General features: G+C 41.7%; 1 protein-coding gene across 1 annotated transcript in view; it reads left to right on the plus strand.

Annotated features, from left to right (window-relative positions):
- washc5 (WASH complex subunit 5) overlaps positions 1-25806 on the plus strand; it is a 52301-nt gene that overhangs the window by 11807 nt on the left and 14688 nt on the right. Inside the window, exons 6-20 of the mRNA XM_078397740.1 lie at positions 1591-1743; positions 2838-2951; positions 3561-3732; positions 6403-6530; positions 10607-10736; positions 12566-12678; positions 14071-14237; positions 15785-15860; positions 17128-17238; positions 18476-18616; positions 19242-19322; positions 20668-20769; positions 21177-21356; positions 23023-23144; positions 24886-25048. Coding sequence (XP_078253866.1) covers positions 1591-1743; positions 2838-2951; positions 3561-3732; positions 6403-6530; positions 10607-10736; positions 12566-12678; positions 14071-14237; positions 15785-15860; positions 17128-17238; positions 18476-18616; positions 19242-19322; positions 20668-20769; positions 21177-21356; positions 23023-23144; positions 24886-25048 — 1953 coding nt within the window. The remainder of the gene's footprint in view (positions 1-1590; positions 1744-2837; positions 2952-3560; positions 3733-6402; positions 6531-10606; positions 10737-12565; positions 12679-14070; positions 14238-15784; positions 15861-17127; positions 17239-18475; positions 18617-19241; positions 19323-20667; positions 20770-21176; positions 21357-23022; positions 23145-24885; positions 25049-25806) is intronic.

A 25806-nucleotide genomic window follows, 5' to 3' on the forward strand; every position in this document is an offset into this window, starting at 1 on the left:
TGACAGTGGAGGAGACCCAGGACAGATAGGTAAGTATGGGAGGGGGAGTTAAAGTGTTTAGCAACCAGGAGATCTCGTAGGTCTAGGCGGACTGAGCAGAGGTGTTCAGCGAAACGATCACCGAGGCTTTGCTTGGTCTCAATAGACAATAGATGCAGGAGTAGGCCATTCGGCCCTTCGAGCCAGCACCGCCATTCAATGTGATCATGGTTGATCATTCACAATCAGTACCCCATTCCTGCCTTCTCCCCATTCCCCCTGACTCCACTATCTTGAAGCGCTCTATCTAGCTCTCTCTTGAAAGCATCCAGAGAATTGGCCTCCACTGCCTTCTGAGGCAGAGAAATCCACAGATTTATAACTCTCTGACTGATTTATCACCTATACCTCCTCCCTTGACTTTGTCTAAGGACCCCGACAGTCCTTTCTGGTGAGGAAGAGGTTCACTTGCACCCCCTCCAACCTCATCTACTGTATTTGCTGTTCCAGGTGTGGGCTCCTATATATATTAAGTCACTATCAATTTCCTTCCTCGTATTTTCTTTAAAAATTTAAGGTCGGTAATTATCGACAGACCTGTCATCTTTGCTTCAGTGCTACAGACACAAAGTGCCTGGGTAACTCAGCAGGTCAGGCAGCATCTTTGAAGAAAAAGGGTAGCTGACGTTTCATGTCGGGACCCTTCTTCAGTCTGAAGGATACTGACCTGAAATATCACTTATCCTTTCTCTCCAGAGATGATGCCTCAGCTGCTGAGTTACTCCAGCACCTTGTGTCTCTCATTGGTATAAACCCTGCATCTGTAGGCTGGGCGATCATTTGGTGGATCACCTTCGCACGGCCCGCCTGAACCTACCTAATCTCCCAGTTGCCAAACATTTTAATTCTCCTTCTCATTCTCACACAGACCTTTCTGTCCTCTGTCTCCTCCATTGTCAGAGTGAGGCTAAATGCAAATTGGAGGAATAGCATCTCATATTTCGCTTGGGCAGCTTACAGCCCAGTGGTATGAATATTGATTTCTCTCACTTCAGGTAGCCCCGGCATTCCTTCTCTCTCTCTCTATCCCTTCCCCACCCAAGTCGCACCAGCTTCTCATTTTCACCCAACAAACAGCTAACAATGGCCTGTTTCCATTATCATCGTTACTTTTTTGCATATCTTTTATTCATTGTTCTTTATCTCTCCACATCATCGTCTATATTTATCGTTTCCCTTATCCCTAACCAGTCTGAAGAAGACCTGAAAAGTCACCCTGTCCTTCTTTCCAGAGATGCTGCCTGTCCCGCTGAGTTACTCCAGCTTTTTGTATCTATCTTCGGTTTAAGCATCTGCAGTTCCTTCCCACATATCTGTAGTTCTTTGTTTCTACTGGTTTATTAACTATTTTATGAAGTGACTCTCCTCTGTTGTATGGTGGATCACTAGATAGAAATAGAAAAATAAGTGCAAAGCTGCTAAGCAAGTATTGTTTAGTTTGTAGATTTATACAGCCTTTGTGACTAAACAAATCAATTCCTGATTTTAAGATGTTAACCTGCTCTTCCAAGTTTTCCCTTTGGTGATTTTATTTTGTTTTCTCTGTTTCAGGTTTCAGCATACCCTCTGCCAGAACACCGTAGCACTGCTCTAGCTACACAAGCTGCTCTGCTGTATGTCATCCTTTACTTTGAACCTTCCACTCTTCACACACAGCAAGCCAAGATGAGAGAGATTGTGGATAAATACTTTCCGGATAACTGGGTAAGACAAGATATGCTGCATGGTTTGCGACAATTCGCTTGTCGCAATAGATCAGCAATCCACAACAGTTTTCTGTGTAGATGAGAGTTCAAAGAAATTTAGAAGGATGAGGGGGGATCTTATTGAAACATATAAGATAATTAGGGGATTGGACACATTAGAGGCAGGAAACATGTTCCCAATGTTGGGGGAGTCCAGAACAAGGGGCCACAGTTTAAGAATAAGGGGTAGGCCATTTAGAACGGAGATGAGGAAGAACTTTTTCAGTCAGAGAGTGGTGAAGGTGTGGAATTCTCTGCCTCAGAAGGCAGTGGAGGCCAGTTCGTTGGATGCTTTCAAGAGAGAGCTGGATAGAGCTCTTAAGGATAGCGGAGTGAGGGGGAATGGGGAGAAGGCAGGAACGGGGTACTGATTGAGAGTGATCAGCCATGATCGCATTGAATGGCGGTGATGGCTCGAAGGGCTGAATGGCCTACTCCTGCACCTATTGTCTATTGTCTAAAACTAAATGATCTAATAAAGCAATTGATTGCTTTAACCTATCCGGGGGCTTCATTTAAAAAAATACTGAACAGCTTTGAGATCACGCTGTTAAATGAGTTCTTCTCAAACATGGAAACCAGTAAACAAACTGCTGGAGGAACTTGGCAGGTCAGGCAGCATCTGTGGAGGGAAATGAACTGACAATGTTGACTGTTCATTTCCCTTCACAGATGCTACCTGGCTTGCTGAGTTCCTCCAGCAGTTTGTTTTTGGTCAAGATTCCAACATCTGCAATCACTTGTGTCATAGAGTCATAAAGCATGGAAACAGCCACTTTGGCTCAACATGTCAATGCTGACCAAGATGCCCTATCTAAGCTTGTCCCATTTGCCTGCATTTGGCCCATATGCCTCTCCTATCCATGTACCTGTCCAAGTGCCTTTTAAAATGCTGTTAAATTACTGGCCTCAATTACCTCCTCTGACAGTTTGTTCCATGTACCCACACCATCTCTGTGAAAAAGTCGCCCCTTGGGTTCCTACTAAATCTTTCCCCACCCACTAAACCCATGACCAAGAAATGATTGTTTTGGTTTCGTTTTCTCTCGTCAGGTAATAAGTATTTACATGGGAATCACTGTCAATCTGATTGAAGCTTGGGAACCATACAAAGCTGCAAAGACGGCTTTACACTATACACTGGAGCAGTCGAACATAAAGGAACAGGTACAATCTCTGAAGGACGATGCTTTACCCTGTTGTAGTTTATGTACTTTGTATATTGATTTACCCCATCATCCCTTAATTGTTGTTCTTAGCACTAATTTCTTGATGAGAAACCGGTATCCTGCTTGACAATTTTAAAAAAGTCCAACATGCTTTAAAACAAGAGCTGCCAATTCACCATTTATTCTGCATTCCGTAGCTTGTCGAGCTTCTATCACACGACTCCAGCAACGTGAATTCAGCCCTGACTTCTGGTGTTTGTGTGAAGGTTACATGTTCTCTGTGTGCCCACATGGGTTTCCCCTCAGTGCTCCAGTTTGCTCCAACCTCTTTGTACTTCCCAATTTGTGAGGGTTGGTAGATTAATTGGTTGTTATAAATTCCCCCTTGTGCATGCAAGAATCTGGGCAAAGTTGATGGGAATGTGGGGAGAATGAAGTGGGAATTGGCTTAAGTGTAAATGGGGGCTTCATGGCTGGCTTGTAATTAGTGGGCTGAAGGATGTATTCCCATGCTGGATGACTATTGTCACCCCTGTTAGCTTTCCCTATGGGTAGACATGTTACATCTGTGGCTAACACTTACACTAACATGGGCTTTCTTATGCAGGCCAGTCGCTATGGTACGAACGTTGACTGCCTGCGTCAGCAAGTGCAGCAGTTTCTAAAGGAAGGCTTCTTGAGAGAAGAGCATGTGCTGGACCACATCCCTAAACTACTCAACTGCCTGAGGGATTGTAACGTGACCATTCGCTGGTTGATGCTTCACACTGCAGATTTTGGTAGGTCTGACGGAAAATGTGTTAGAATCTGCTCTGGTACCATTTTAAGTCCTTAATTAGTGCTGGACATTGAAGGATTGATTTGCAAGTACTAAATGCAGAAATCTTCCTGTGCAGTATCAAGTTTTGTTATATTTTAAAAGTGATTCAGTTATAAACTTTAATAAATGCGCTCCCGCTTGCCTGGCCCGGCTGCTGTGCCTGCGCAGTTGGGGGAGGGTTGCTGGGCCCGGCGGCGTTGCGCCTGCTCAGCAGTGCAGGGAGGACCGGCGCCCGTCCTGGCGTGCCCCATGCCTGACCTTCCTCCCATGGTGCAGTGGCAGAGAGAAGGTGAAGGAAGATGGCCGCCAGCAGGACGAACATGGGACAGCGCCTTGCGGCCACTCTCCTACTACTGGCCGCCGCGATGGCGGGCCGGGATGAGTGGCTCCCTCTCCCCTTTCCTCTCGCCCCTTGCCCACCCCCGGCCCCAGGCGGCCATCACAGCGGCCAGTAGGAGGAGTGCGGCCGCAAGGCGCTGCCCCATGTTCGTCCTGCCGGCGGCCATCATCTTGCTGTCACAATGTGAACCCAACGGGCCCACGGGTCGTATTTAATTCAAGTTGTTGCGCTATCGTGTACCGTTTTGGTTGCTTTCTGCCCAACCAATTGTTCAAGTGCTTGCAACATGCGCCTTATTTATAAACTTTAATAAACTTTATACTGTGAATGGGCCTGGCAGCTGCGCCTGCGCAGTTTGGGGGCAGTTGCCGGGCCAGGTATCCGCGCGTGCACAGTTGGAGGAGGGTTGCCGGGCCCGGCGACGGTGCGCCTGCACAGCAGCACCGGGAGGACCGGCACCCGTCCCAGCATGCCCCGCACCTCACCTTCCTCCCATGGTGCAGTGCGGCGGCAGAGAGAAGGTCAAAGAAGATGGCCGCCGGCAGGACAGACATGGGGCAGCGCCTTGCGGCCGCTCTCCAGCTGCTAGCCGCCCGGGGCCGGGGTGAGTGGCTCGCTCTCCCCTTTCCTCTCCCCCATCGCCCGGCCCGGCCCTGTGGCTGTCACAATGGGAACCCAACGGGTCCACGGGTCGTGTTTTGTTCAAATTGGTGAGCTATCGTGTACCGTTTTGGCTGCTTTCTGCCCAACCAATTGTTCAGGTGCTTTTGATTGCAACATGTGCCTTAATTTAGTTCAACAAAGAAAGTAACAAGTTACTAAAGAACCTTTAGTAACACCAGGGACCCAACGGATCCATGGGTCGTCTAGTTTTTTAATAAAAGTGGCTTCTGTGAAAGGTGCTGGTTTTTGATATTGCAGTATCAGTTGTTGATGAGGCTGTGCCCAGATGCATGGTTCATTTGGGCAATCTAATTCCTGCATTGGCTCTCCATTGCAGTTCTTCCAAATCTCGGAAGTCTGAGCAGCCATTGAGAATGTGAGCCACTTTAATACTGCTGCCTCGGTGAAGTAAGAGCTAATTATCCTGCCCTTGCAGGAGGAGCCCAAACTGCCCTGTGAGCTTACCACTCTGCCTCTGAGCAGACTTGTTCCCATGCACGTGCTCATCAATCAGTCGTCACAGATCTCTGCCATTTATTAGTTCAGCCTCAATATCAACGTATAATCAGACTTCCCCACCCTCCCCCCAGTGACAGCGTTTGGTTCCTGGGAGCTGTTCGTAACGCGGACTGTTTGTGAGGGGTTTCACAGAGCAGCTGTGATGGGAAAGCATGTAGGTTTAGGAAGAGCGGACACAAGCTGGCCTCACTGACTCAGTAAGTGAGTCTACTCAGCGCTCCCAGCGGTGCAAGGCTTAACTCGGTCCCTGATGTGGCTCAGTGGGCGGTAGAGATGGAGAGAGAAGGCGCACAGAAATTTCCCGTTCCCACCCAACAGCAATTGTGTGTAGACAATAAATCTATCCCCATCCATCCTCTGGTCTCCCAAAGGCCTGTTCATATGTACAGTGTGTCCATAAGTCAGCCATAGGTAACCTGGGGAGGATCTGCAATTGAAAAATTGTGAAATGTGGCAATTTGATGTTTGTCGTGGTACCACGTGAGAGTTACCCATATGGGTGGAAGACCAATACACCTAACATTTTCTATCATAACCAAAATTTTATATGATATGTAAGTGGAGAGAAGATCTTTTTATCCCATTGGTCCAAGCCACACTTGAATAAAGCTTTTTGCTGATAATTGGTATGCTTGGTATAATGCACTCAATCTGCCTCTGTGTTCACTGCACCTGGTGAATATTATTTTAAGTTAGAGGGTTGTGCGCACAACACCCTCTCCAGGGACTTGAGCATAAAGATTGAGGCTGACATCCAATCCTTCACACACAGAGAGAGAGAGAGAGAGAGAGAGAGAGAGCAGGATTGTTGGAAATTATATAATACAGGAGGCTTCAATTTGAGGCCTTGTCTGTCAGGTCTTGGGCACCATTTCAAGGTAGAAAAGGGGAGTTAAACTCAGAATCCTGGTCAGAATTTATCCCTCACTCAACATAATTTGCAGAAGTTTGCTGTGCGCAAATAAGCAGCCATGTTCCTGCATCGCAGCACTGGCTTGAAAGTAGCTGCAAAGCACTTTGTGGCTTCCTGAAGGGGAGGTCAATGATGCTCTACAAATGGACATCTCTCTTTCTAATGATTGAACCTCCTTCTTTCTTATTTTGCAGTGTACGATCCAAACAACAAGCGTTTGCGACAGATTAAGGAACAAGTTTTAAATGATTCAAAATACAGTTCAAAAACCCTTTTCCAACTTTTGCTGGACAGCGCTCAGTTTGAGTTTGTTTTGAAGGAGGTATAGTGCTCTTGATCTCTGATTGTGCTTCTTGTAAATGATTAAAAATTAACATGTTCCAGCAAGCAGATTAATTGAAATATGCAGAACTGACCATCTGAAAACGTGACCAGTTGTGAATGGGTAGGATAGTGCGATTGCTGGGGTTGGGGACGTTATCGAGCCTGACCATCTTTAGCTGCTTCTTTGATGACTATGATCAAAAGGCCTGAAATGGAGATTGCACTTGCACACTGTCCTACCTTGGAAATGTGTCATCATTCCTCCTCCTTGTGCAATCCTTATACACTGCATGGAAAGTTAACAAAGTAATGAATACTTGTGTGCCAGACATGGACGGCATTCGGGCATGGTTTGATCAGTGGTGGGTAACTTTCATGCCTCAAAATCTCTACGCAATGACCATCTGCAACAAGAAAGAGTAACTACCTACCGTTAACATTCATAGGCATTACCATTGCTGAATCCCCCATCATTATCCTCCTGGGAGTCAGCATTGACCAAAACTTACCTGGATTGGCAAGGTAAATACTATAGCTACAAGAGCAGGCCAGAGGCATCATACTCTGTGGCAAGTGACTCAACTCCTGACACCTCAAGGCGTTTCTACCATCTGCAAGTCAAGAATATGATAGAATATTATCCACTTGTCTGGACGAGTGCAGATCCAACTCTAGAAGCTTGACAGCATCCAGGATAAATCAGCCTGCTTGATTTGAACCTTATCCACAACCATTGATTCCCTCCTTTATTTATATGCTGGAGCTACAGTGCGTACCATCTACAAAATGCACTGCAGTTGCTCAATAGACTACCTGGACAGTACCTCTCAAACCTGTGATCTCTACCACCCAAAAGGATAAGGGCTTCAGGCCAATGGGAACACCACCACCCGGAGGTTCCCCTCCAAGTTGCACACTGTCCTAGCCTGGAAATGTATTATCATCCCTCCTCCTTCATATCTGAGTCTTGAAACACCCTTCCCAACAATACTGTGGGAGCATCTTCACCAGAAAAGTTGTAATAGTTTGAAAAGCTGCCTCGACCAAAGGGCAATTTGCGACAAAGCAGTTCTCAACAGTGACATTTACATCCCCACAAAAAAAACACTTTTATCAAATAAACAGTTTGTCGAAATTTTGCTTTTGTATTGGAAGAATGCGCAAGTTCTGATCCACCATCTACAGTGCCCTCCATAATGTTTGGGACAAAGACCTATCATTTATTTATTTGTCTCTGTACTCCACAATTTGAGATTTGTAATAGAAAAGATCACATGTGGTTAGAGTGCACATTGTCAGATTTTAATAAAGTCCATTTTTTCCATTTTGGTTTCACCATGTAGAAATTACAGCTGCGTTCATACATAGTCTCCCCATTTCAGGGCACCATAATGTTTGGGACACAGCAATGTCATGTAAATGAAAGTAGTCATGTTTAGTATTTTGTTGCATATCCTTTGCATGCAATGACTGCTTGAAGTCCGCGATTCATGGACATCACCAGTTCCTGGGTGTCTTCTCTGGTGATGCTCTGCCAGGCCTGTATTGCAGCCATCTTTGGCTTATGCTTGTTTTGGGGGGTAGTCCCTTTCAGTTTTCTCTTCAGCGTATAAAAGGCATGCTCAATTGGGTTCAGATCGGGTGATTGACTTGGCCACTCAAGAATTGACCATTTTTTGGCTTTGAAAAACTCCTTGGTTGCTTCAGCAGTATGTTTGGGATCATTGTCTTGCTGTAGATTGAATCGCCGGCCAATGGGTTTTGAGGCATTTGTTTGAACTTGAGCAGGTAGGATGTGTCTATTCACTTCAGAATTCATTATGCTATTACCATCAGTAGATGTATCAACAGTACACCTGTGAAGCCATGTGCCCCAAACATTATGGTGCCCTGAAATGGGGGGGACTATGTCTAAACACAGCTGTATTTTCTACATGGTGAAACCAAAATATATAAAAATGGCCTTTAAGAAATGTGCACTTTAACCACATGTGATTTTTTTTCTATTACAAATCTCAAATTGTGGAGTACAGAGGCAAATAAATTTCTGATGGGTCTTTGTCCCAAACATTGTGGAGGGCACTGTATCTCACCATTGCAGGATTACTCCATTTTTAGAGGTGCCATCATGGCGCTGCGATGTTAAACTAAGGTCTTATATCGTGTTTGCATTTTGTAGCTCATGTTAGTATTAAATATTCAGTATTCTGGATAGGTTCCATGGGCTTTGTCAACCTCTACAATGAGTCAAACAGCTAATCACTCGTATGAATTTGGCTGTCACATTAACCTACATAACAATTGTCAAATGGGCCACAAAAATGTAACATTCATTGTAAATTCCCCTGAAATATGAGCAGTGTGATGTGTATACATGTTTTTAGATATGATGCAGTAATTGAGACACAATCTCTATCTCTTCCAACAACTTCCAAATACACATATTTGAAATAATTTGTTTCAATTGATTAGCGTTGTTCAGTGTGTAATCCACTCTGTAACTTTCCCTAAAAACTATTGTTCACTATCTTAATTTTCCCATTCCATCAGGATAACAGGAGTGTGCCATTTGAGTCTTCCACCACTGATGGCTGACCTTCCAGCCTCACTCACCTCCCCCCCCCCCCCCCCCCCCCAACCAACCTATCTTTGCAAATACATCACTTGACCTGTACACTGAGCTTATCTAACACTCGGGTCAACAGATGTGATATGTCTTCTCGAGATCTTTGTTATCTATTTTGTGTAAATGAAAACTTTTTTCTTTTTCAATTCCTAAATAATGTAGCTCTTGTTCACTCTTGTTCAGGTTTGTAGGTTAATTGGCTTCTGTAAATTGCCCCTAGTGTGTAGGGAGTGGATGAGAAAGTGGGATAACTTAGTACCACTGTGATCAGTGTGGACTTGGTGGGCCAAGGGGTCTCGGTGGAACAAGGAGCATTGTTCCATGCTCTATCAATTTAGTGATGTGTCCACCAGATACTGAACCATTTTGCCTGTTGTGACCTCTTATCTTCCATCTGGCATTTTTCCAGATCCTGAGTTGATGATCTACATGATGAGATTTGCCTACCCTGGTTTTGTCCGTCCATCTAATTTTCTTTTTTTTCCTTAAATCTTATTCCTGTTAGTTACCTTTATTTGTGCTTTATCTGTAAACTTGAATGTGCAACTGTTTCTTTGTCCAAATTGTTAAACTATGTGATTAAAGGCTGTGTTGTCAGTTTAGACTCTTGGGGAATACCATGTCACTTCACGTCTTTCCTTTATAATATTGTCTCCTATCTCTCATCCATTTTGAAGAAGAATATTGTCTCCTATCTCTCATCCATTGTCTCCTATCTCTCGTCCAGTCTGAAGAAGGGTCTCGACCCGAAACGTCACCCATTCCTTCTCTCCTGAGATGCTGCCTGACCTGCTGAGTTACTCCAGCATTTTGTGAATAAATACCATCCATTTTACAATATTTTACTGTCCACGCTTTTATCTGCATTGAATCTCATTTGCAGAACTTTATCAAATTCCTTCTATTAGTCCAAATAGATAACATGTGCACTGCTGGCTTTAACAAAGAAAGTTCAACGTCAGCGCAACTTACCCATTGCATATTCATGCAAGCACTTGATCACCTCACTCGTGTCTAAGTTCTTGGGTCTCTCTGTTCCTGATAGATTCAATAAAATTTCTCACAATTGATGCTAAACTGACGGGTCTGGTTTTTCATTCTTTTGTTTCAAAATTTAGCACACTGTCTGCATTATTAATGGTGTGAAGGAGAGCTGGTGCTTCTCCTGGCTGGCTTAATTACTGTGTAATTCGAGCTGCAGTCTTTATATGATTTTTTCTTTTTCTCCCCATTTCTCAAAATTGCTTTTGTATGCAGTAAAGTTAGGGTCTGGTGCACATCACACTTTATCACAGCAATTCAAAATCACAGGCTCTAATGTGCAATAATACTGCACTACTCCAAACTGGAATGCTTTTCCTTATGGTCACTTCAATTTATTTTTAATCTTGCAGCAGTAAAAGCCAGTTGGCTTTTATTGGATGACATTTACTTAATTTATTATTTAGATGTTCAAGCAAATGCTGTCCGAAAAGCAAGTGAAGTGGGAAAGCTATCAGAAGGAGGGATCTGAGAGAATGACTGAGCTGGCAGAGGTGTTCTCTGGAGTAAAACCTCTCACCAGAGTGGAGAAAAATGGTATGAAACTTACCTCTGAGTACTCGTACATTAAATATATAAAGCTAGTTTCAATTGAGTCCCAGCGGAAATATTCAGAAAGTGATGGCAAGGCTTACTGCTTGCTTTTGTTTTGGCCAATACAATACTGGCACGGTGGACATCTTCCTTCCTCTCTCTACTTATGCCACTCACTCGCACACATCCCTGTCCATGGCCAATGGTCTCTTTCCATGGGTTTGATATGGATTGGGGGGGGGGGTGGGGTTGCATGTGAGTCAGTAAAGAGTTAGTAATCTCTTGATTGCAGTTATTCTTAAAAATAAAATGTAATAACAAGGATCTGCAGATGCTGGTTAGATAGACAAAAACTGCTGGAGTAACTCAGCTGGCTGGGCAGCATCTTTGGAGAACATGGATAGGTGACTTTTTGAGTCAGGACCCTTCTTCAGACTATCTTCTGAAAAGGAAAACTCAGATCAGAGAAAGAAAGGAAAATCCAGGGAAAATAGGGAACTGTGAGATTTTAAAAATGAGGGAAGGGATGAATGTGCTTTGGAAAGGTTGTCCCCGTGCTTGGTTTGTACGTGATGGGAATGAAGGATGGAGCACAAGTATTAGGAAGGAAAAGAAAACCTTCTAGAAGAGCACTGGTTTTCATAACGTCAGTTCTTAATTGGATGGGAGATAGTAACTCAAGGATTAATGTCACACGTAACATTTTCTCCAAAATTGCTCGAAGATTGTTGGAAGTCCTCCTTTGATCTATGTTACAAAAAATTGGTTAGTCTGCACTTGGAGCATTGTGTGCTATTTGAGTTGTCGTGTGAGAGGAAGAATGTTGCACTGGAAAGGATTCGGAGAGGATTTGCCAGCGTGTGGTCTGGGTTAGAGGACAGTTGCTAAGTGGAGAGAATGGATATACTGGACTTATTTTCTCTGGTGTGAGGGAGGCTGAGGAGTGACCTGGTAGAGGTATGTAAAATTATATGGGGCATAGATCAGGTACAAGGTCATAATTGTTTTCCCATGGTATGGATATCAAAAAGTAGATGGCATAGGTTTAAGGTTAAAGGAATGAGTTTTAGAGGGGATCTTGCTGTAACTTTTTTTTTGACACAAGGAATGGATGATAGTGAGAATGTGCTACAAAAGGACGCAATGGATTTGGATACAATCACTGTATCTCAGAGTCATATAGACAGGCACTTGAATAGACAGGGCAGGTAAGGGTAATGGACCTAAATGCAGGCAAATGGGATTAGTGCAAATGGGCACTAAAAGGTCAACATGGACAAAGTGGGTTGAGGAGCTTATTTGTGCATTGTACAATTCTATGACTATTAATTATAAATTAATTCCAGTAATACCCTAGTTTAACTTTAATTATCGGCCTGAGGATGTAAAAATCAGGATCCTGACCAGGTGAGTCAGGAATCCACAGGCAAAAGATTAAGGGGGGGGGGGCACAGTGGCGCAGCGGTATAGTTGCTGCCTACAGAGATAGACATACAGGCTCGATCCTGACTATGGGTGGTGTCTGTATGGAGTTTGTACATTCTCCCTGTGACTGCGTGTGTTTTCTCTGGGTGCTCCCATTGCCTCTCGTGCTCCAAAGACACACAGGTGTGTAGGTAAATTAGCTTCTGTAAAATTGTAAATTGTCCCTAGTGTGTTGGATAGTGTTAGTGTATGGGGAGATCGCTCAGGCTCAGTGAGCTGAAGGACCTGTTTCTACGTTGTATCTCTAAAATATAAAATCAGCAAGAACTCTCCATTATAAACATACTTGCATATTACTGTGATGCAAGCAGATGGATACCAATTCCTAAATTTTTCCTTGCTGTCAGAAAATCTGCAGGCTTGGTTTCGAGAGATCTCAAAGCAGATTTCTTCCTTGAATTACGATGATTCAACAGCAGCTGGGAGGAAGACTGTGCAGTTAATCCAAGCATTGGAGGAGGTAAGAAAAATTGAAGCTTTGAACAAGTTGAAAATGAACTTTGGTGTGTGTATTTAAAAATTCAGGCTGACTGAGAATATCACAAAAAGATGGTTGATGCGATATGCTGGGCTTGCAATAATTAGTGCTTGCAAATGATCTAATTGTTGTGCTCCACCTGTGGCACTGGTTGTGCTGCAGACAATGAATCCCTTTGTGATATTTCACATTGCAAATGTATGTGTCGGCAACAAAAATCATAACAGCTGATGGAGAGGAGAGCAATGATATTTTACTTTATTTCAACAATTGCTTTTCTCTTAAAATTTCCAAATAAAATCAGAATATGCATCTGTCAGTGCAAGTGATATCACTCCATTTACATCAGGGTTTTCTTTTAGAAATATTTCTTGGGTAAACAGTGTGTTTCTTTTAACTACAGGTTCCAGTGCCCCATGTACAAGGCTGAGCTTGATCTCTTGATTTTTAATTTCTCCCCTGTGTCTTTGTGTGGGCTGCACAAAACTTTGGCGCTTTCTCCATACACATGACACAGTATTCCTCAACCTCTCTCAGTGGCAATGACTGGTGCGATTGTAGCATTGCAATGATGCCGGTCAAGAACTCGATACTAGGTCTTGTCTCAAAACATGGCCAATTCCTTTTCCCCACACAGTTGCTGCTCATCCCATTGGGTTCCTCCAGCAGTTTTTCTTTGCTCCATTTTCCAGCACCTGCAGTCTTTTGTGTCTTGATACATTAAAATAATATGGTTTATTGGAGAATAAATTAAAAAATAAATAAATATATGTGTCTGTGTGCTTGTGCCATGAGCTTATAAGTACAATCAAATTGTGGCGCGTTGAAAGAGGCCCGAAATAAAGGCGAGGAGCTGGGTATTTCGGGAGGTTTGGTTTTATTACAGTTATCAGACCGGTCAAGTCTGCTGGAATGACTTTGCGCCCAAAACCTCGTCCTTATATCCGTAGCAAAGGGCCGCCCCCCTGGACCGGTTCATTCCCGTGCCGAGGGGTCGGTAGTGGTATGGCCCAACCCTTGGGAGCCGCCACAAAATATCAATTTCTGGAAAATTTCCTGAATGCCAACATTTTCCCCCCCAAAAATCCACTTTATTCATAAAACAAAATCCAACATGTTATACTAAAACTTCCAAATAATTACTTGTATCACAAACCATGTTATTCCAGTAACATGGTGTTAACATGACATTATCATTTATAAACATACTTGGCAACGGTTGATACAGCACGGAATCATGTACTGGCTATGTTGGCACATGGAATGTTGTTGGAGATTGGCATTCTTAAGGGCTATTGTACAGAATAATGTAACTGGTAAATGTATTTTGCCTCTATTTTGGTTATATTGAGAACCTGTTATTTCTTAAAATAGGTTCAAGAGTTCCACCAACTGGAAACTAATTTGCAGATCTGCCAGTTCCTGGCTGACACTCGCAAGTTTCTCCATCAGATGATTCGTACCATCAATATTAAGGAAGAGGTCCTCATCACCATGCAGATCATTGGGGACTTGTCATATGCCTGGCAGCTAATTGACAGGTAGGAGTCTTCTTGGATCTGAACATAGGTCTTAACATCTGCTATTATGAAAGGATTTGGTTATGCAAAGTAAAACTCTAATCTCCTGCTAAATTTAGGAAACTTGGGCTGTTCACATTAGCAGAATAGAAACAGGAAAAGACTCAGCAGGTCAGGCAGCATCTGTGGAAAGAGAAAAATTGAAGCCTTAGGCCTGGAACCATTCATCAGAGCTGAGAAAGAGACATATTAGTCTAGATAGCGAAGACAGTGGGAATTTATCTGTGGGTGAAATAGTTTGGTTGTTCGAGGCATTTTAAGCTCCTTTGTTTATGAAAGGTGGTGCAAATGTTGTAAAATCTGTGTAATGCATACTTCTGCAAGCCAGAATACACAAATGACAACATGTCAACACCTTCCAAGCTGTCTTGAATATCTTTGTGATCAAAGGTACAAATTCCCCAATCCTCTTTAAATGTGAAACTTCAGTAATCTCTGTCATAGACTCACCATCATAATGCACAGAACTAGAAGACCCTTCGGCCCAACTCACCCATGCTGACCAAGGTGTCTCATCAAAGCTAGTCCCACTTGCCCGCATTTGGTCCATATCCCTCCTATCCATAACAGAAGCATCCACTAAATTCATAGCAGTCCTTTAATATAACTGGAACATAGATCATCGTGCCTTTGTCATTTATCAGTCTTCAGGCTTATTAATCTCTCTAACTATTCCTTTACTAGTGCTTTTTTTAATTCATCCTTTGCTATCCAGTATTTCTGTGATTTTTTTTTGTCTCCTTCCATAATGACACATAAGCAGTATACATTTATGTTTTCTTGCATTATGAATTTTTCTCTGCCCTGGGGAACCAACAATGGCCTCCAGTACTCTTTTACTTTTTACATTGATAATTATAGTTATACAGCGTGGAAACAGGCCATTCAGCCCAACTCGTCCATGCCAACCAAGATGGCCCATCTAAGCTAGTCTAATTTGCTCACATTTGACGCACATCCTTCTAAACCTTTCCTATCTATGTAACTGTCCATATGTCTTTTAAATGGTGTTATTGTACCTGCCTCAACTACTTCCGCTGCCAGCTCGTTCCATAAATCCACCACCCTCTGAGTGAAAAAGTCGAAGTATCAAATTTTTGGGATCTTTAAGGTTGAACATGCTGAACCTTCAACCCAGCGAATCCACACCAAGCATCAAGCATATTAATCCTGCACTAATCTTGTGTTTTATTCTGCCATATTCTCGGTAAATTCAAAATTTGAAACTCTTTTTATTCCATTAATAATGTTGTGTTTAACAGTTTCATTGCCTGAAGTAAAGCTCAGTGAAGTATGGAAAGATATGAAAATTAAACTCTGTTATACCTTTAATTTGTGAGATGAATATAGTGATTAATAAGTCGCAGCAGCACATAAGTTGCTCCTTGGGAAATGCCCAGTAAGTGAGACTTGCTTTTTCATGACTTCTTTTGCTCTTTCTTCCTCTGCCTGTTATGATGTGCATTGCAGCAATGATCAGATAATGGTTACGTTCTTTTTATCTGCAGTTACACGTCCATTATGCAAGAGGCGATCCGCGCTAGTCCTTCCATGGTAATCAAGCTTAAAGCAACATTTTTAAAGGTGAGTGGAGAGGAATGGGAAAACAGTGGCATGCAGATGATGATGATAGCAATATTGAGTTGATAGAAACTTAGTCACTGATCCAGTGTTTTCTTTTGAGAGTGAGTTTGTCCTCAAAATTGTCACGAGGTTTCTCTGTCTAAATGCACAGGAGTCTTGCTTTGCTGCCAATGACATAGTGACAAGAATATGATTTAGTTTAACTAAGATGAGCCCATAATGATCCATTTGTCAGATTTAAAAAAAATTGCACTACATTTTATACCTGCTGGGGAGATGAGCAGAACATCTGGGCCTTGACCAGATATTGCTGCAGTTTATTTACACAGTAATGGTAAAAAAACATGCTCAGATTCTGACGCTGAGCACACGTGTTTGTAATGTGCTCTGTGCTGTCAGATCAGCTGAGGTTGTCTTCTGTTTATATGGTGAATCATCTTTGGCTCCGTGCTGAAAAGATCATTAATTTTCCCAACACACTGTGCCGTCTTTAAACTGTATTCTTTATTGTACTTGGATCTGGTCCTAGTTTATATTTTCTATTTAGGCCATAGTGTCGCTCCAGTGAACATGCGATTCTGCTCTTCCAATCCTAATGGCATCCAATAGAGTACATTGATGGAGTCTAACCAGAGATTCATGTAGCTATGGTATATTTCCTCGTATTTTGACTCCTTTTTGACAAGGGACAATGTAGAAATAACTATACGCTGGCATTGTGTACTTGGATCCTTAAATCTGTCTGCTTCTCCACAGCTCTTCACCATTTAGAAAATATTCTTACCGTTCTTGGGTCCAGAGTAGATGATCTCCCATTTCCTGACATTGAAATTCAACCTTCAACTTGCTTAATCTCTCAGTTTTGTTTTGCAATGTCCACTTTCCATCTGTTGCTAACTTGGTCATGACAAAAAACTTGGAGATATATCATGTTCAATTCCTTTGTCCGAGACCCACGAGAGCATCTAATGATGTGCAGTAAATATTGGACTTGGAAACATAGAAACATAGAAAAATAGGTGCAGGAGTAGGCCATTTAGCCCTTCGAGCCAACACCGCCATTCAATATGATCATGGCTGAAGATCTAAAATCAGTACCCCGTTCCTACTTTTACCCCATATCCCTTGCTAGTGATGCTGACATGTCAGGAACGAATCTGAAATAAACCAAAGAAAATAGAATGTAGTTTTGTTCTATATATCATTAATAGGCTAAGGTTTTATGGCAAATACTGTTTCATATTATGTTTAATATGTTCTGTTACAGCTGGCATCAGGCCTTGATCTTCCTTTGATGCGCATAAATCAGGCTAACAGTTCTGACCTTCTCAGCGTATCCCAGTATTATTCTGGAGAGCTAGTTGCCTACGTGAGAAAGGTGAGTAGTAAAAGCTTGCAATTAAATGCCTTCACTTCTGCCGGATAATTATCCAGTTTGAAAATACACTTTAAAATACTTGTATAGAGGTTTTCTAACCCAAATTCATCATCAGCCTTACCACGCCAAGTGAGGAGTCAGTGGTTTCACTGAATAACCAACTCCTATTCAGTACTTAATTTTTAACTTTTGCTGAGGTGCATCTTCCCACCTGCTCTTGTGCCTCCCTCACTTGTTGTTGCGTCCCCCCTGTTGTACCCATCGCTGCCCATGCTCCTGCCCCATTTCCAGCTCACACTCCTGAGGCTGCAAACCTGTCTGTATTCCTGACCTTGCATCTGGCTCTAACTGCACATCAACTACACATGTTTCACTTAATGCAGCACAGTAGCAGAGACATAGGTTTGATCTTGACCTAGGGTGCTTTCTGTGTGGAGTTTGCACGTTCTCCCCATGATTGTGTGTGTTTCCTCCCAGAGCTCTGGTTTCCTTCCACATTCCCAAGTTGTGCAGGTTTGTAGGTAAATTGGTCATTGTAAATTGCCTTTAATGTGTAGGCAGTGGATAACAAAATGGATGAACATGGAACTGAGTGAATGGGTGATGATGATCAGCATGGACTTAGTGGACCAGAGGGTCTGTTTTCATGCTGCATCTTTAAACTAAACTATCTCTAAACTAAACTATACCAAATGTTGTTCACCTCATGGTAAAAGGGATTCATCAGACACCACTGGGGAGAGCTCTGGAGGTACATATTTATCAATACGCTCAACGATACAGATGCTTTCACAAGTACACGGATAGCACATTGGCAGATTATAAGATTTAGTGTGTGTAAAAAACCCCCCGAGAAAATCCTTGTTTGACAAGTATTTGGCCCCCTCATCAAATATATTCTGGTTCATTGTCCATTGCTGCCAACACATCTTTGAATCATTTGTGATGTGTCCTCTGTTCAAAGAACTAGTTAAATTCAAGCGGATGGTGGCTCCATGGACACAACACAAATCAAAGTGGTGTGTTTCGTGTTTCTTCTCATGAAGTTCATGGCTTTTCTATTTATTTGGTGTTAATCGCAATTAACAATTGTCTATGTTGAGTTGTGATTAGCACAATACAAAGCTAAATGCCTTGGCATTACCACATACAAACAGCCTAATTCTTTTTTTCTGATTGTGGTGCTATCACAGTGACATTATTAAACATAAAATGAACAGTTTTTTTAATGATGTAGGTCCTGCAAATTATTCCAGAGAGCATGTTTCGATCCTTGGCAAAGATTATCAAACTCCAAACGCACAACGTTATGGAAGTGCCGACTCGACTGGACAAAGACAAACTGAAGGATTATGCCCAGCTTGATGCCAGATACGAGGTATGGAAGGCATCATCGTCAGAGGTGTAGTGGGCAGTGGATTTGCATGAGTGCCAACCACAGTGCAGGCTACTGGTGGGAAGGTGCAGGGTTATAGAGACAAGGGAGAGTCAAGCAGTCAAGAAGAGGGTTGAAAATATCATGGTTAAAAACCCTGCATTTCTTTGGTAGTATATCACGGCTTGTCTGTGAAGTGGATTCTGTTATTTTGATGCCCTATGGATGTTTAAAGAACTAATTATTGAAGGAGCACAATTTTCAGAAAGTGCCTGTTTTGGTTGAAGAAGGTAATTTTATGCTTTGACATGACACCATTTGCATGTGTTTTGCTTTATCTGCTTCCCTCCCTGCCCCCGTGAAAGAATTTCTACTGGTTCTTCACGAGCACAGTGTCCCTTCAATAAAGAAAGAATGTGTGCACTCCATGTCTACTGAATGTTTTAATATCTTGTTTGACAAAGCTCCAGGCTTCACTGTGCAGTTCACCTAGTTTACAGGTCAAAATGTGAAACCACTTGTGATTTTTGCATCCAGCAGGCATGTCTAAAGACCAAAAGAAAATTGATTATTTGTTATATTTCTAACTTGTTTGCTGCTTTCTTTTGTTACTTCTATCACTCTGAAGGTGGCCAAGTTTACTCATGCCATATCAATTTTCACTGAAGGCATTCTCATGATGAAGACAACCCTTGTTGGCATTATCAAGGCAAGTGATGTTTGTCCCGGCTAAAGTTATTATTCTCGTAGTTTTTTCAAACATAATATGATACGACACAATACGATAGAACTTTATTTATCCCAGGAGGGAAATTGATATTTTACCTTGCTCTAACAGACAGATACATTATCCAAGCACTGGATTAGAATGTAATCACATGGGTGTGCTGATGCGGGGTGGTTAATCTAATATTTTTTGGTAAGATCTGAAAAGCAAACAAATTCAATTGATTTGTTTTTGCAATTCTTTTTGGAAGGATATAGACAATAGATGCAGGAGTAGGCCATTCGGCCCTTCGAGCCGGCACCGCCATTCACCATGATCAGGCTGATCATCCACAATCAGTACCCCGTTCCTGTCTTCTCCCCATATCCCTTGACTCCGCTATCATTAAGAGCTCTTTCTAACTCTCTCTTGAAAGCATCCAGGGAATTGGCCTCCACTGCCTTCTGAGGCAGAGAGCTCCACAGCTTCACAACACTTTTTCCTCATCTCCATTCTAAATGGCCTACCCCTTATTCTTAAACTGTGGCCCCTGGTACGGGACTCCCCCAACATCGGGAACATGTTTCCTGCCTCTAGCATGTCCAATCCCTTAATAATCTTGTATGTTTCAATAAGATCCCCTCTCATCCTTCTAAATTCCAGAGTGTACAAGCCCAGTCGCTCCAGTCTTTCAACATACGACAGTCCCGCCATTCCGGGAATGAACCTCATGAACTTACGCTGCACTACCTCAATAGTAGGAATGTCCTTCTTCAAATTTGGAAACCAAAACTGCCCTGTACAACGGCAGAAGGACGTCTTTGCTCCTATACTCAACTCCTCTTGTTATGAAGGCCAACATTCCATTAGCTTTCTTCACTGCCTGCTGTACCTGCATGCTTACTTTCAGTGACTGATATAGCTTGTGGAGTGATTGAGGATTGAAAGTGTGGAGTGATTGATAGTCGTCAGTCTGCAGTGATGTATAAGTGAGCTTGAATATCAAATGACAGAGATTTTGTAGCAGCTTTCTAATCTTGGACATCAAATAGTAGACTGAAAATTGGACGTGACTTTTATTAAACTATTCTACATGGCCAACATCAAAGCAACCTCTAACTGAAATGAGTTCATCCACAATTTAGCAGCATTCTTATTTTCATTATTGCATGTTATTTTAAGAAAATAATGAATTGTTTAGACAGATTTGCTATTGGGTTATATTTGTGAATAAAGGAGATGTTGAGGGGAAGACAATTTATCACGAAACATTTCTCTTCCATTTTGCTATAAAATATCTTGGCCCGAAATATGATTTAAAAATACTTTTTCCTTTCCACTTTGTTAGGTGGATCCAAAACAACTGTTAGAAGATGGGATTCGGAAGGAATTGGTCAGAAAGGTTGCACTTGCTCTTCATAAAGGACTTACTTTTAACCCGAAAGCAAAGGTCAGAGAATGTGGTAATTATTCCCAGTACTTTATTGGGCATTCAGTGGACAGGTTTCTTTGTGTCTATCAGTTAGCCTCAGTGATGCAGAGTATGAATGCAGTTTTTTTAAATCAAATCAAAGTATGATAGGTGGCATTGGTTTTACATATTCGGAGGAAGTATATTATTAGCCTGTTGCAAGGTTATTGTGCATGGGTCGGAAAATAAATTTCAAATTAACTTTAGGGTGGAGATCCATCAGCAAAAACACTAACTAAGAATGGATAAATTGTTCAGAATAATTATTTTGTTTTTGTGTACGGTATGCAAAAAATGACGAATGATCTAGTTCAGGCACACTGATTTATTTATGGTGAAATGGCATTCTCAATAGCCTCAAACACACTGTGTTCCATTTAACACAGACTAGTGAATTGATGCCCAAGCTGAAAGAGATGGCTGCCACAATGGATGGGTTCTACCGTTCTTTTGAATACATACAAGATTATGTCAGCATATATGGGCTGAAGATCTGGCAAGAAGAGGTGTCTCGCATTATCAACTACAACGTGGAGCAAGAGTGCAATAATTTCCTGAGGACAAAGGTGACTCTTGGAGAACATTTTTAATTAGCACGACATGTGTATATTTTTTGCTTTGACAATATTTTTGATGACTTTGCATGGATATCTCTGCCTGCCATTCCAATTGTCCACCTGGTGTGATGTTTCCAAGCTGGGTTGTTGCCAGTGTACCCACCTGAATCTGAATTGTCGGGTGTGTCAATCCCCTCCGTTCTTGTCTCACTGCTCTTCACTGTCTACATTCCAGATGGTAGTGCACGTTTCAGTTTTGAGTAATTGTGTTATTCATTAATCTTGCATGATAATGTTGTGAATTCAGTACTTATTTTGTCCTTAACATGTACATATCAAACTGCATTAACTTTAATACATGAAGATCATTTATTAGTTTTTTGATTCTTGGGGTGAAGCACTGATGCAGTTGGAAGAGCTGTTGCCTCACAGCTTTAGCAACATGGGTTCAATCCTAATCTCAGATGCTGTCTGTGTGGAGTTTGCTTGTTCTCCCTGTCACCAAGTGGGTTTCCTCTGTGTGCTCTGTTTTCTTCCCACATCACAAAGACCTTGGGTTTGATTTATTACTTGGCCACGATAAATTGTCCCTAGTATTTGGGTGAATGATAGAATCTGGGAGGTGTTGATAAGAAGGTTAATGATGTTGGGATTATTCTGTCAACCAACATAGACTCGATGGGTAGAAGTGGCCTCATTCTATGTTGTAAAGAAACATGGAAGAATATGGATGCAGATTTTTTTTAGTTCAGAATTTTTCTCTGTATTTCAAGACATCTACCACTGTTACGAGTTGCTGATTACCCAGTTGCTATATTCATTGAAAAATCAGAAACAATTTTTTCAAAAGTAATTGCCAAGTAGATTTCATTAAAAAAAATGTCAGATACAATTTGTGGTCAAATGTACTGTGATCAAGAATGCAGGAATCTCATAGAAAGTCTATGTCTTTTTTCGCTTGGGCAGCTTACAACCCAGTGGTAAGATAATTGATTTCTCTAACTTCAAATAACCCTTGCATTGCACCCTCACCCAAGTCGTACTAGCTATCAAAGTTGGCTTGTTGAGTTTCATTGTCTGTAACCTGTTTTCACAGTCCACAGTAACAATAGCCTGTTTCATTTATTCATTTTCATTTATAGCTTGTTTAATTTATCAAAAATATATACTTTTTTGCATATCTTTCATTCATTTGTTCTATATCATTCTATATCTCTCATTTCCCTTTACCCTGATTCTCAGTCTGAAGAAGGGTCTCAACCTGAAACGTGACCCATTCCTTTTCTCCAGAGATGCTGTCTGACCCACTGAGTTACTCCAGCTTTTTTTGTGTTTATCTTCGGTTTAAACCAGCATCTGCAGTTCCTTCCTCCACTCTATGTCTTTTAAATCGGATGATAGATTATCACCAACACTGGGTAAATAATTGGGAAGAATTATTTCCTTATTAACAATAAATAGGAAGAGGTGTCATTCACAAAACAATTTTCCAAAATGTGCTTTGAGTTTTCAGCTTTTAACTTTTTATACGCTAAATATTCTTCTGTTCAATTTTGGTTGAATTAATAGCTCTTTGAAGTGATAAATTAATCTTATTGAAGAGAAAGATGAAGGGATGGATTTGGATTCTGAAGTATCCCAGATGTGATTAACAGATGTGGTTGTTTCCTTGTAGATCCTTGACTGGCAAAGCATGTACCAATCCACCCACATCCCCATTCCCAAATTCCAACAGGCGGATGGGTCGACTTTCATTGGTCGGCTATGTGGAGAAATCCTGAGAATTACCGATCCCAAGTGAGTGTGTGTGTATTTCTGTTGCATTATGTCATCTATCATTGAGGCTTCTGTTTAAATTTGTGGATCAGGATAATTGACTGCTGGTTGAAAGGCAAGGCACTTTATGGTTGAACAGCCTGTAAATTGACCCACCGTCTAATTTATTCGTTCCACCTCTCTTCAATCTATCCTCTCCAAACCATGTGGTGTTTTGGCCCTAAAGCATTCTTCAACAAAGAATGCTCGAAGGTGCCACACTTGCAACCTTCGAGTCCTGATCCGAAACACCCCCTGTCCACATTCTCCAGACATGCTGCCTGACCCACTGAGGTAATGCAGCATTTTGTGTTTTAATCAAAATTCCAACATCTGCAGTTCCTTGTGAAAACACTTAAAACCTACTAGCTTTCTACCCTTTTTCCTGATTCTTCATGGAAATGGTTTCCCATTTCTCAGTAACTTGAAGCAGCTCCGTGAACAGGTATGACGGGCTTGGCCAATCAACGTTTTAAACACCACTTCTTAACTTTCATGGATTTTTCAACCCAGTAATAAACGTACTGGAATACATCGGATTTCACATTTGAGTCTGTGCGCATTCATTTAGTTAATGGTTACAACAAAATCTTGCAGGAATCTGAGCAGAGCGATAAATGAATTTTTATCATTGACTGAATCATGCCAATATATCAAATACCAAGTGAATTAAACAAATGTATACAGAAATTCTTCAAGTATTTGTGGAGATACAGAGGTTCAGTGGATGTAGCAGATTGCTGATTGGAGCTCTAATGTCCAACACCATATCAATCTGAAGAAGGGTCTCGACCCGAAATGTCACCCATTCCTTCTATCCAGAAATGCCGCCTGTCCTGCTGAGTAACCCCAGCATTTTGTGTCTATCTTCGATTTATACCAGTATCTGCAGTTCTTTCCTACACAGCATATCAATTACAATACAATACAATACAATATATCATTATTGCCATTGTACAGGGGTACAACGAGATTGGGAATGCGCCTCCCATAAGATGCAATAAATTAATTAGCTAGTCAGTATTAATTTAAACAACCCAATGAAACAAATTAGAACAGTTTTAAAAAAGAATAAAGTGCAAGTAGATCTGTGCCAGTTCACTGTGCGATGTGACCATCCGGCTCAGCAGGACCAGTTCATAGCAGCTATGGCCCTGGGGATGAAGCTGTTCCTGAGTCTGGAGGTGCGGGCGTAGAAGGCCTTGTATCGTCTGCCCGATGGTAGAAGTTCGAACAGACTGTTGCAGGGGTGTGAAGAGTCTTTGTGGATGCTGGTGGCTTTTCTGAGGCATCGTGTGTTGTAGATATGGTCTTTTGATTGGCTTTGAGTGTTAAATAAATATTTTAAAAATAAATTGTATTTAATAAATTATTGCTACTTTTGAGAAATGCACCTGAGTGAGTCCTCACTTGGATATTAGAGGGTGAAATAAGAGATCGCTAATCGCAGGCTAATGTGACCTCTGGTACCTCGGTCGGTCTGTATAATCTTGGGTGCGGTGAGTGCTGTGGCCAAATGATTTTGGACCACTGTAAAAGGTTAAAGTTCGAACCTCAGTGGGCACAAGTCACTTGAATTTTATGTCCCTCAACTTTTACAGAACTTCAGTTGATTCTTTCCAGCAGGTGCTGAGCGCTCGCCAGAAAGCATGTCAAGTCTTCACTTCTACTTGGAGCCCCCTTTCTGCAGACTGATCCTTCTACTGCCTTTCTTTCTCCTCAGAATGACCTGCTACATTGAACAGATAAACACTTGGTATGACATGAAGACCCACCAGGAAGTAACCAACAAACAGCTCTTCTCAGAAATCCAAAATTCCTTGGGCACGTTTGGGTTAAATGGACTGGACAGGTTGCTCTGTTTCATGATTGTCAAGGAGCTTCAGGTATGTTGCCCTGAACTTTAAAAATGTTAGAGAACCGAAGGAGGTAATTCAAATCCATGCAAATCTAGTCAGTCCCATATCTCCATTCTTTCCTCAATGTACTTCAAGTATTTTATCTTCTGATATTTTTTCAATATCCTGTTGAAAGTCACGGTTGCATCTAGAGCTATTGCACTTCAGACCATAACTGCACAGGGTGTAAAATATAAAATAAATTTTAAAAATTATTTTATCACTCTTGAATCTTTGGCCCATCACTTTATATCCACGTCCTTTTACCCTTTAAGTCTCTGCAACTGTGAACACTCCACTTTTTCTACCTTGTTTCAACTGGTCTTTATTTTGTAGATCTCTAAGTGTCCCCTCAGCTTTCTGTACACAAAGAAGAACAGCCATATATTTTCTGGACTGGCCTTGTAAATGAAATTCTTATTCCTGAAATCATTCTGGTACTCCCTTCTGGGTCCTCTCTTATGGTTTCTCATCCTTTCTAAAGTGAAATGAACATAAATAGGAAACAAAACCAATTATGGCTTAATCAATGTTTGTTCGTAGTTCAACAGAAACCTCCTTGCTTGTATAATATTTTTTGCAGTTTTAATATTAACTGCTATTGCATCTCCTCTGTTGGTCTGTCATTTAAGAATTTGTATAATTTTCTTGTAAACAGCTAATAATGAATAGTTTCTGTTGTAACACTTTATCACTCAACAACAAAGTTAGGACAAGCTCAATATTCTAATCTGAAGCATTTAGGA

Source organism: Rhinoraja longicauda, chromosome 4 (assembly GCF_053455715.1).
Source record: "Rhinoraja longicauda isolate Sanriku21f chromosome 4, sRhiLon1.1, whole genome shotgun sequence".
Lineage (NCBI taxonomy): Eukaryota > Metazoa > Chordata > Chondrichthyes > Rajiformes > Arhynchobatidae > Rhinoraja > Rhinoraja longicauda.